Genomic DNA, 12384 nt, shown 5'->3' on the forward strand with positions numbered 1-12384 from the left:
TTATTTCCCAAACCATATAGCTTTATTATATAAAGGATTGGGTAAAAAAAGAAGAAGTAGAAATGATAAAATATAAATTTATTGAAATTATTACTCCGTAAAAGTAGACACATAAAACATAAGGAACCCAAAAAAATGTCTTATCTTATAATAATCATAAATAAATGGGGTCAATTTGATATTTTTGCCCAAAATATTTACCGTGCACTACGGGGCAAGAGCGCAAGAGTTAAAGAGTTTAAAGGCCGTCGTGAAAGCTCCGGCCTCCGGCGTGGGAATTCCCTCCCAAAATCCGTACTGCTGCGTTAAACCTTTCACCCTCCCAAAAGGCCATCATTTCAATCTGGCGACGGTAGTCTACAGCTCTCTCTCTATCATTCTATCTTCCGCGCTCGAATTCTCCATGAAACTTTGGTGACTGAAGCTCGGAGAACTAGGGTTTCGTTGCGAGGAGCAATGGTCGGAATGATGGCGGCAGTTTCCAGAGAGAAAGTAGCGGATCTTCTGAACTCCTCCAAGCTTGCTGCAGCCGTTCCATCAAAGATGGGCTACTTGCGCCGGCTCAAGGATGAGGTATCCGACGCCGACTCCATCTTGCTCACGGAGTTCCTCCCTCTTCTCCTCGACTTCGTCTCCGATCGATTTAGTCCAGTTCGCAAATTCACAATAGAGTACGCTTTTGTTCACAACTCTCTTTCAAGTTCCGTGTACATTATGCTTGCATACCAATTTACGTATGTTTGTAATGGCAAAAAACTTCTCCATTTTGATGGCTGTTGTTCTAGACGATGAATTAAAGATAGCTTCTGAATATCAGATGTCCGGCATTTTCCAGTAATATCCTGCAATTGCCTTCTTGTCAGCTGAATTAAAAACAACATAATATGGTTTCACCATTCCATGTAACTTAGTTGTCGCTCTTCCCTCCACAATTGACATGGGAAAGCCATTTTGGCTTTGTTTCCGTTTCATGCAGGATGCTCAGTCCTATTGGGATCAGACATATTGAATTCCTACCTGCAATCATACCTTTATTGATCACTGCCCTTAAGGATGACACACCTGCTGTTGCTAGACAGTCTATTACATGTGGAATTGAGATATTTCGTAGTATGCTGTTCAAAGTTGCCATTCAGGTTAGTTTAATGTACATCTCACTTAGAAGGCTAGACACTTGTTAGATTTTAAATATATTGTTTTCTTAACACTATACATAGTTGGTCAGGGAATTTATATTAGCTCTGTATCTCCACATGCAAAAAAAGGATTATTCTAAAATCTCCGCGAGGGCTAATATTCCTGCTTACTCATACTCTCAGATATTTTAGGTTGCCTAACAAAACAAGCTCATCTCGTATTAATGCACATCTCTTCTAAACCTCTATGTATCCATGGTAGTCCTGCCATCAAGATACCTTCTAAAGAATAGCTTTGCTGGATTCAGGGATTGTATTCAAGTGAATTGGATGATTCGCTTGAAACATCTTGGGCATGGGTGCAGAAGTTTATGTATGAAATATGTACTGTGGCATTTCAGGTACTTGAGAATGTAAAGTATACAGGCATTTGGCAAGTCATTTGATATTCGGAAACATTGTTGTCATTTCACTTTATGCACCCTATCTCAATGTCATTTATTATTTGGAAACATTGTTGTCAGCCAGCACTTGATGGAAGAAGTTTACTAGCAATAAAGTTTGTGGAATCTGTCATTCTACTTTATACGCCCAATCCCAATGTCAGCTCAGAGCCACCTTCTGATATAAATGCTCAAGGTATCTGCTGTGGATACCCTGAACGAACAATTTTCTAGATGCATTTATTTGTTTTTAAATGATAATACTAATAATTCAAGCTACTTAGTCACGGTTCTCCTGCAAATTTATTACATGCTACTCAGGAAATTTTGAGGAATTTAATATATCATGGCTTCGTGGAGGTCATCCAATACTTAAAGTTGGAGAGTTGTCAGCAAAAGCAAGTAATAGTTTGAGCTCACTGCTTAACCAATTAAGGTTTCCAGCAGTGAAGTCACTAAGTAACTTGATGATCATTGTGCTCATCAATAGGTATGAATCCCCAAAAATAATTAATGCTTGTTTGTGAGCTTGCATCTTTTGTTATATTTTTGCTTCTAATCTCCATAACTGCTTGTAGTTGCTTTTTGGTCACATTTATTTATCCTTGCAGCCTTTCAGCAATTGCTACAAAAAGGCCAGCTTTCTATGGTCGTATTCTACCAGTTTTAATGGGTCTAGATCCTTCAACCTCTGATGGCAATGATAAGCATGTTTATGCTGTGCATCATGCTCTGAAGAATGCATTCCTCTCTTGCTTGAATTGTACCCACCCTGGTTCTGCTCCGGTATTTATAATCCTAGTTTGTATTTTCACAAATGTGCATTCCTAAAAGTCCTTTTTTTTTTTTTTTTTTTTTTTTCCCATGCATTTATCTTCCCTTTTGGCTTGACGGCTTGACCATTAGTTTTAACTGCTTTTTGTTGCAACAACTCTGTCACTTTCTTCTCTTTGCTGTCTTATGTTGGTTATCCCACTATGGTAGAATGGTGACAATCTTTCAAACCTTTTGTTTTTTGAATTTATGCCTACTGCAGTGGAGGGATCGATTAATTGATGCTCTAAAAGAAATGAAACCCGGAGTACGGACAGATCGAGGTGGACACCAGGTTTCCCAGGCCAATGGGAAAGTTGAGCCAAAGAATGAATTATGTGCCTCGGAGGTATGTGCTATCCATTTTTTTCTTCTTTGTGATTTATATTGCATAATAAATTTTTGTTCTCTTTGCATGTGAATTTCTTAAGAGGTGCTAATTTTCTTTAGGATGCAAAACCATCAATTAAAACAATGGATGCTGGTTGTAACATTGCTGGGGCAAAAAGACCCGTGATTGAAATTAATGATAATTCAGTTGATGTTGATGGTGAAATGTCTCGAAAACGTGTAAAATCAACCCCTGCTGTCTTAGAAGGGAAGGAGGAGTTAAGTGGGCAACAGGATAATTCTTTGAGTGAACCAACCACATCTAGAACAGATAGTGATAACAGTGCCGTGCAGCAACTTGTTGCAATGTTTGGTTCATTAGTTGCACAGGGTGAAAAGGCCCAGTCATTACTAGAAATGCTTATCTCTAGTATATCAGGTGACTTGCTAGCTGAAGTAGTGATGGCAAACATGCGAAATGTCCCACCAAATCGGCCAAATGCGGAAGAGGATGATGAACTTCTCATGGCAGGCTCACATCTTGGTGCTAGCACGATTGGTACTGGCTTAAAACAATTGTCATTATTGTTGACTGATAACCTTTCACAACCAAGCACATTGCAACAGAATGATATTCCTGTGGATGCTCAATTTTCGTTATCCAGTGAGCTTGAGGTCCGGTTTACTTTTTGAAAATTCACATATATTTGCTTGGTTTAGTCTTCAATTTGTTGCAGTAATGGACCACCCAATTGCATTATCAAAGTTGTATTTCACTTTTGAATTCTTATTCCTTTGCCTGATGCTTTTGTTTTCTGTATGATCTGACATGCTATGGTGTATTTATTGATACATACTTCTGAATTTTCAGCAATCTGGAGGAGGGGAGGAGCAACCTTTGAATTTGCCTCAGATTAAGGCAGCATCTGATTCCCAAGATTATTCAAGTGATCAAGCACCGAAACCTGTTTCTTTTTCTGAAGGTACTCCTATTGTGGAGAATATTCCAGTGATTGCACCTGAAGTTGCAGATGTTGGGAATATGGGGAATGCTATACCTGGCATAGATTCTTTTTCTCAGAATGATGGATCAGCAGGCGTGGTTGTTCCATTGCCATCTTCCACTGACCTTGACGAGGCCAGTCAAGAGCATGTTTCTGGTTTAGCTAGGTCAGATTTAGAAGCTCTTCCGTCTATTTCAACAGATAGGTCTGAGGAACTTAGCCCAAAAGCAGCAGTGACAGATGCTACCAACATCCAGGCCTCCACAGCAACTTCGGTTGAACCGTCTCCGCAGTTGGTGCTTCCAAAGATGTCTGCACCTGTTGTTCATCTATCTGATGAACAAAGAGACAATTTGCAAAAGTCAGTTTTGGTGCGTGTTATTGATGCTTACAAGCAAGTAGCGGTAGCAGGAGGCTCTCATGCTCGTTTGTCTATTCTTGCCCATCTAGCAGTTAAGGTATTAGTTATCTTCATAATGACACCCTTTACAATTTTTGCATTTAATGCTGTGATTAATTGTTCATGATTCAGCTTCCCTCGGAGCTAGATGCATGGAAAATGCTACAGGTGCACATACTGTCAGATTATGTGAATCATGAGGTAATTGAATATTTTGTTTGTCTGAATGGTAATTGTTATTGTTGTTGTTATTATTATTATTATTATTATTATTATTATTATATTATTATTATTATTATTTTTATTATTATTTTTATTTTTATTTACTTCTACAGGGTCTAAATTGGCACTTAACTATTTGTGTTACAGTCTTGTCTATTACTGCCAATTTGATAGCTTTTTTGGTCTTATTATTGCTTCCCCCCATTTTCCTTTTTTTGTATCTTACCACCCTTCATTTCATTTGGAAGGGGCTGGTGTGTGTGTGTATGAGAGAGAGAGGCTTGATGCATCTAAAAGTGGTTGCTTGTTCTCTCTCTCTCTTGTTTCTTCTTCTGTTTTTCCTTTTTTGGAGTTCTTTCCTTTCATACCTCTTCTTCTTCTTCTTCTTCTTCTTTTTTTTGGGGTGTGCTTTTGGAGTTTTCTCCTTTTGTTTTTGTTTTTGTGTGTGTTTGTGTTTGTGTTTTTGGAGTTCTTTCCTTTCATGCCTCTTGTTTAGTTTTTAAGCTAAATTTATTACCTTGCCTTATCTGATAATTTGTTAATTATCCATCAGTAATGTACTCTGTAAGTAGTTTCACTTTTCCCCATACTTGTGCTTGTTTTCTTTATGAATTTGACTAATCAATGGCTGTCTTTAGGGGCACGAGTTGACATTACGCGTCCTCTACAGGTTATATGGCCAAGCAGAGGAAGACCAGGACTTTTTCTCTTCAACGGCTGCTGCATCTGCATATGAAATGTTCCTTCTTACAGTGGTGTGTAAGTTTATTTTTTCTTTTTCTTTTTTCTGCATATGAAATCCCTCAGGTAATGCTCTGCTCTGGATTCTCCTTTATCTTACTATTCTAATTTGATCTTACAGGCGGAAACACTTAGGGATTCTTTTCCAGCCTCTGATAAATCTTTAAGTAGATTGCTTGGTGATGCTCCTCATCTACCGAACTCTATTTTCAAATTGTTAGAGTGTTTGTGTTGTCCTGGTAGTAGTGATAATGATGACAAGGAGTTATACAGTGGAGATCGAGTAACACAAGGCCTCAGTGCAGTGTGGAGCCTAATTTTGTTGAGACCTCCTTTTCGAAACACATCCCTTAATATTGCTCTGCAGGTTTCTTTCATCCTTGAATTCTCTACAAGAAGTTTAAATATCTTTGATCTCATAAATTGAAGTTGCTTCTCATCATAATATTCTGATTTATAATTTATTTGGCTTTTGATAAGAGTGCTGCACATCACCTGGAAGAAGTGCGTATGAAGGCAATACGACTGGTATCTCATTTTTTAACTTGCTTTTTAACGAGGGATTGCTTTGTCATAATTATTTTTTAGAGAAAATTACACTTTTAGTCCTGTGACTATTGTGGTCTTGTTAATTTGAGTACTTGACTTTAAAACTAACAATTTAGTCCCGTAACTATGCAATTTTTAACACATTTAGTCCTCCTGGCCAAATCACCGGCCAAATGTTGCCGGAAAAACGTAAACAATTTTTAATTATTTAGATATGAGGGCAAACTGGTCATTTCAAATCATCTCTTCTTCTTCCTTGCTGCGCCTGCGGAAAAGCAAAACCCACGCAACTCACCGGAAAAGCAAAACCCAGGCAAGCAGGTATGGTACTAATTTAACCCAGGCAAGCAGGTATGGTACTAATTTAACCCAGGCAAAACCCACCTTTGAATGATTTTATAAAAGGGAATAATAATGCGCCGACGATCACGACGGCATGGGTGACAGTTTATTTCCATCCAAGAACACGAGTGTTAAAGAAATGGCGGTGACGGAACCCATGACGGCCGGCGGTAGCATCTTCAGTCAGTTCAGTGACGATGAATTGTCTGAGGTTTGATTACGGCAACAATTATGGGAGGGTCGGTAATTTGTAGAATTGGGGAAAGAATTGTTGTTTTGGAATATGTGGTACGTAAGGGTCCCCAGAAGAGTTTCAAAGTATGGAGAGGAAGACGTATTCGAGTTATGGTCACCAGAAAAGGTGCTCAAAGAGTTTGTCAAAAATCATCTTTTTTAGTTTGAACCTTTATTAGCTTTATTTAGAGGGAAAGAAATGCACAAATCTAAATCTCTGTCAATGAACTAAATCTCAGTGCAAATTCCCAAAATTCTCAGCTTTGTTCACCGGAACTCATGGAGAGAGTTGGGGATGGCCGTGGAAAAAAAGGGAAAAATTCGCTCCGGTCGCTTGGTGAATTTTGACAGTTTTGCCCCCACTTATAAATAATTTAAAATGGGTTACGCTTTTCCGGTGAAATTTGGCCGGTGATTTGACTGGGAGGACCAAATGTGTTAAAAATTGCTTAGTTACGGGACTAAATTGTTAGTTTTTAAAGTCAAGTACTCAAATTAACAAGACCACAATAGTCACAGGACTAAAAGTGTAATTTTCTCTTATTTTTATCTTTATTCTTTTTGTTTTTGCAGTTACAGTTTTTATTTTGCAGGTTGCAAACAGGCTTTTTCCTCTACCTTCTATCTCTCAACAAATAGAAACTTTTGCAAATGAAATGCTATTATCAGTCATAAATGTCAATCAGAACACAAATTCAAATGATGATGGTACTAATACCGAATTACAGCAGGTAGTTGCCCAAATTCACGATCCAAAATCTTATTTGTCTTTAATTCTTTGTCATGTTTGCTGTTTTTGTTTCTCCAAATTTTGAGTGCTAGCACCAAAAATATTATGATCTTGTTGGAACTTGCTAGAAAATTCATTATCTTGAATGCAGTAATAAGTTGATGTCATGGATGTGGGTCCTCTGCAACTGCTATAAATTGCTTTACATGTGACAATAATGTGAATATGCTATTTATATTGTTCATTGTTTGTGATGTAAAATAAAAATGATTAAGCTTATTGTAGAAGGCCTCGCATCACGGGTTTGGGGAATGATTTGGATGATACTCATGGGTGTCTGGTATTAAAAAGAAAATGTACTAGGGTCGGAACTACCTATTCTCTTAGCTATCATATTTGATTGATAGATTAGACATTTTTAGCTATCTGATCCTTTGCTCTTGTTATTTGTTCCAGGATTCTAATTTGGATAGAAGTTTAAATGATCAGCCATCTACTAGTGCTGCCACAAAAGAAATGTCCTCCGACACACATCAGTCATCCACTTCTGAAAGCATATCTTCTTCTTCAGTAGCTGAAGCTCAGCGTTGCATGTCATTGTATTTTGCACTGTGTACAAAGGTTTCTTTTTGCTCCCTATGAATAATAGTTAAAGCTTATTTGTATATAAGACTTCTTTGCATTCATGACTTGGAGCTAAAATGTTGGTCAACAGAAGCACTCCCTTTTTCGGCATATATTCATCACTTATAAAAGTGGATCCAAGGCAGTCAAACAGGTTTGTTTCAAATTCAGTAGCCCCTTTTCTTTGGTTTTTGCATATTTTCACTTTATTATAAGCTCTTAATTTTGAGTGGCTATATTTTACAGGCAATTGATGGCCAAATCCCAATGCTTGTCCGGACCATTGGCTCATCACCTGAGCTTCTTGAAATCATATCTGATCCGCCAAATGGTAGTGAGGAACTTATGATTCAGGTATTACCGTATTATTGGCATTATGCATATGGATGTGTAAATTTGAGATTTGTCATTTAAGAACAGTTGTAGTATATCACTCTTCTTGGTGTGCATTGCTGCAGGTTCTGCGTACCTTGACTGAGGGGACAGTACCTTCTCCTGAATTAATAGCTTTAGTTAAGCAGTTATATGAGACAAAAGTGAAGGTATGAAATAAATATATTTTACTCTGTATTACTATGTCATTTTACTTTGGCTGCTTCTTTTGTACTGTACTATCTGCCAGCATTTGAATGTATTTGGGCCTTCTGGAGGCACTAATTCCATGATAGAGGACCTGTGAGTCTTTTAACAAATAGTTAGTTTTTTATTAGTTGGAATTTCTGTTATTGGAGAGTTAACTAAAGATTTAAGGTGATTTTTGTAGACTTTTATCTTTGACTTCAGTACTTCACACTCATTTTGTTATGTTCTTTTCAGGATGTAGAAATTCTTCTTCCAGTGCTGCCATTCCTGTCAAAAGAAGAGGTTCTATTTCATTTTTCTATAAATACTTGCTGTTGGATGTTGTTAATATCTTCCTTAGTTTAATGTGTTAACTGCATTAAGATGTGTTCAAGTCGATAACTATGAAATTTCAGGTACTGTTTTGATGTCCTCTGTTGCTGTACTGCTAGGGACTTAAAAATTGTATTAATTAAGAAGCAATCCGAACTTAGTTAAATAAATGTTTTCTGGTGTAGGATGTTATTAATATTGCATATTAGATTGCTGAAGCATTAGTATTTCAAGAAATGATCTCATTACCGTGTATTGTAATATTATATCTTGACCTTTAGATCTTATTGCTGGTTTGGAGTTTTCTTCTCTCTTTCTTGAGCTGTTACTTTTGTATTCTATTTGTCAGGTCCTGCGGATTTTCCCACATCTTGTTAATGCACCATTAGATATATTCCAAGCAGCTCTTTCTCGTGTTCTAGAGGTACCTTTCTATCTGTAGATTCCCATGACTTGGCTAAAAAGGTTTTCAAATTCTGTGTTGCATTAAATATTTGTTGCTACTTCAAGTGTTAGTACTTAGTATAGTATAGCAACATACCAACATCTACAAAACTCTACCCTCGTGGATAGAATTTCTATCTATGAACTGAATCCAATGGACCTTTATTAGTTTGAAAAAATAAAATTCTTTATTGTCTAAAATTTCAATTATTTCATAAATCAGTGAAATTGAGTTTTTTCCACTGGTAAATTAAACTCCATCTTCAGCTTTACGTGTGTGTGTGTGTGTGTGTGTGTATATATATATATATATATATATTCTCTGAACTGATTCTTAGGGACCTTCGTTTGGCATGTGTTTAACACAGGGATCATCTCATTCTGGTCCAATGCTGACTCCAGCAGAAGCTTTAATTGCTATCCATGGAATTGATCCTGATAGAGATCACATTCCCTTGAAGAAGGCACAATTTTCCCCTATCTTTCCGCTCTTTGTTATATATATATATCTTTTCTTGGGTGGTGAAAATATTTTTTTAAGCAGGTGACGGATGCTTGTAATGCTTGCTTTGACCAGCGACAAATCTTTACTCAGCAAGTTCTTGCCAAAGTGTTGAATCAACTGGTATGGCTGACTTAAGATTATGCCAAATCTTTCTTTGTTCTTCACCTTTAATGGCTTGTAACCTGAATTGTAAAAATCAAATCATTTTTACTATGCAGGTTGAACAAATTCCTCTTCCATTATTATTTATGAGAACAGTATTACAGGCGATTGTTGCTTTCCCTTCCCTGGTAAGATGGTGGCATTTTTTGTTTACTTAATTGAGTTTGATTGACACCCAGTACTTGTGACTTTTTACGTGGGTGATCTACATGCATTTGCATCAACTATCAGTGCTTGGGAAAGGGAACCTTTGAATTAAAGCTTTATGCTCATCTTTGTGTATTTAGTGTAACAGGGCTCATTTACCCATGCTTCACTTTACCATGACTTGCCCCATAAAGTACCTATGTTGCATATGTTCAACTTCTCCTGGATCCTCCCAAATAAATGGAAAAACCATCCTATAAGTTGGCCCCAACAATATAGCTGAACTTGTACAAAATCTGCTTAATATATTCACAAGGGGAATTTGATCCAACTAGGCGTGGTTTATTTATTTATTTATTTTTAATCTTACTTAATGCTATTCTTACTAGTGTCATTTATACCTTACCAGTTTTACATCTTAACATGTTTGCTTGAAGTTAGCCCACTTTGAGCACTTGACACTTTGATGATATAAATATATAAATACCTCATCAATCTATGACAGAGCAGTTTTTGCTTTTCCCTTTCCCATATTTGTAACTCTTATTTTGAGTATGCTAAATGTTATAGGTTGACTTTATAATGGAGATCCTCTCTCGTCTTGTAAGCAAACAGGTATGACTGTAAACATTATTACTGTATTTAATTCCCCAATCAGCTCTTAAAATGTGTTTGTTTTCCAGATATGGAAATACCCTAAGTTATGGGTAGGATTTGTGAAATGTGCCCAGTTGACGAAGCCACAATCTTTCAGTGTTCTACTTCAGGTTTACTTTCACTTTTAAACCTTTATGTAGATCATTTCCTCAAACTGCTTGACTTGACTATTTCAGTTTAATTTCTCATTATGTTCATGTTATCATAGTGTCGTTGCGAGCCTAGCATATACATTCTCCTGCACTGCAATTTTTAGAATACTACTTTCCAAATGACAATGTCTAAATCAGTAATTAGCACACAAACATTCAAGACATGGAAGGGGACAAAATCATCAAGAATTAAGAGCAAGATATATGTCATATTTTCATATCTCTCTCTATATGAACTTCATGTTTTTCTTTGTATTAAGTGGATCTCTAGAGTAGTACTTGAATATAAAAAAAAACAAAAGATTATTTCTAATTTGCATCTGATATTTCTGGTTTTGTTTTTAGCTACCTCCCGCACAGCTTGAAAATGCATTGAATAAAGTTTCTGCCCTCAAGGCTCCTTTAGTTGCACATGCTAGCCAACCGCACATAAAATCTTCACTCCCAAGGTCTGTATTGGTGGTTCTTGGAATTGCATCTGATTCTCAAAGTTCAAGTCAGGCGCAGCCTCCTCAGCCTCCAACTGATGATAAAGAGAGCTCAGATAAAGAGGCAGTAACCGAAGTATCCAAAGAATCATCTGCAGCAAGTTGATTTCAAGAGTTAGATAGGTATGCCGTATTGTGTAGCTACATATTGTTTCTTTTCCTCCATTACATGTCATTTACAGTTTGGCTTTTTTTGGGGTCAAATAATGTTGCAGGATTCTAATCTACCACCATTCAAGCGTGAATTTGCTTGTTGAACATGTAACAGGCCTTAGAGTAGTTTTTGCCAGAGGGAAAGAAAGAAAATATTGGTGGTTATATGTCGTTGTGATGATAGTCTCATTAAAAAGTCGAGACTAATTTTGTTGTTTCGAGTTTGTACATCAGAATAGCAACAATGGGTATTTAAGATATAACTATAGGGGTTTTAATGAATCTTCAGTCTGTACATCAGGAGTCGTTCTACTGGCTGAACTCTTACTATAGGACAGACGACAGTGGACGTATAATTGTATATTGCATTTCCTTTCTAAAGAACAGTATTCCTTCCGTTTCGAAAACATTATTCTGTATCCTCTTTGACTAGACAAATTTAAAAAAGGAAAGTTAATGTATTGATTAAATGATATGTTTCCATTTTTGCTCTTATATTTTAGGTAACGAAATTATAAGTACTGTTGTATTTTTTAAATAGGGAAAGTATTTTTTTTTATAGAGGAAAGTACTAATTTTATTTATTGCCCTTGCTTCAATAATGGTGTGAGGGGCAAATTATGCTGTAAGGTGGACACGGTTTCAAAACTGTCATAATTGTGAATATAGAGTTCTATAATTATGAACATAGAGTTCTATAATTATAAACATAAAGTTCTGTAATTGTGAAAATAGAGTTTAATAATTGTGAATATGAAGTTTACAAATTATGAATATAGAGTTTTATAAATATGAATATATAGTTCAGTAATTATAAACATAGAGTTTTGTAATTGTGAATATAAAATTTAATAATTGTGAATATAAAGTTCAAAAGTTATGAACATAGAATTGAGTAATTATGAACATAAAATCGTGTTCATCTTGCAAGGTGGACACGGTTCTACAGCATAACAATTGAGTTTGAGATTCCTAGACTCAGATCTTAAATTCAAGTCAATGGATCGTTTATCGGATTGGGAAAAGGCCTATCATTTGTTTATGATCGTGACCGGGAAATGATGATAAGTGTGTACATTCAAAAAAATATGAAAGTAAAAATTTGGTCAGTAGGACTTTTCGATAGTAATATTTTTATCATCTCGAAAATTCAAGGAATATTGAATAATATTTTTTTTTTTTAAAAATAAGGTATCATGAAAAAAGTTTTACGT

The 12384-nt window shown here is 36.2% G+C and overlaps 1 protein-coding gene across 5 annotated transcripts; it reads left to right on the top strand.

Annotated features, from left to right (window-relative positions):
* Positions 1 to 204: 204 nt before the first annotated feature.
* Positions 205 to 11641, top strand: LOC109159142. 5 transcript variants are annotated; one of them, XM_019307174.1, is made up of 27 exons: positions 205 to 671; positions 977 to 1136; positions 1445 to 1537; positions 1646 to 1775; positions 1901 to 2069; positions 2191 to 2365; positions 2616 to 2741; positions 2843 to 3397; positions 3594 to 4184; positions 4259 to 4327; positions 4987 to 5103; positions 5211 to 5456; positions 5570 to 5617; positions 6808 to 6945; positions 7434 to 7565; positions 7660 to 7722; positions 7815 to 7922; positions 8027 to 8110; positions 8385 to 8432; positions 8812 to 8886; positions 9275 to 9370; positions 9451 to 9531; positions 9630 to 9701; positions 10291 to 10335; positions 10404 to 10487; positions 10875 to 11140; positions 11233 to 11641. In XM_019307174.1, the coding sequence occupies exons 1-26, from the start codon at positions 457 to 459 to the stop codon at positions 11121 to 11123; spliced, it is 3969 nt and encodes a 1322-aa protein (XP_019162719.1). In that variant the 5' UTR covers positions 205 to 456; the 3' UTR covers positions 11124 to 11140; positions 11233 to 11641. The 5 variants fall into 5 exon arrangements, with proteins under 5 accessions (XP_019162719.1, XP_019162720.1, XP_019162717.1 ...); XM_019307172.1 differs by having other exon boundaries at positions 206 to 671; positions 7401 to 7565; XM_019307173.1 differs by having other exon boundaries at positions 206 to 671; positions 1661 to 1775; positions 7401 to 7565.
* Positions 11642 to 12384: the final 743 nt, after the last annotated feature.

This window comes from Ipomoea nil, unplaced genomic scaffold, assembly GCF_001879475.1.
Source record: "Ipomoea nil cultivar Tokyo-kokei standard unplaced genomic scaffold, Asagao_1.1 scaffold2826, whole genome shotgun sequence".
Lineage (NCBI taxonomy): Eukaryota > Viridiplantae > Streptophyta > Magnoliopsida > Solanales > Convolvulaceae > Ipomoea > Ipomoea nil.

What these genes read in the sequence shown, in the direction of transcription:
- LOC109159142 (XM_019307172.1), top strand. Translation starts at nt 457, where the DNA reads ATGGTCGGAATGATGGCGGCAGTTTCCAGAGAGAAAGTAGCGGATCTT. An exon ending in ATGAATTATGTGCCTCGGAG is followed by an intron (nt 2,742 to 2,842) that starts GTATGTGCTATC and finishes AATTTTCTTTAG; the next exon opens with GATGCAAAACCATCAATTAA. An exon ending in CAGATTATGTGAATCATGAG is followed by an intron (nt 4,328 to 4,986) that starts GTAATTGAATAT and finishes GGCTGTCTTTAG; the next exon opens with GGGCACGAGTTGACATTACG.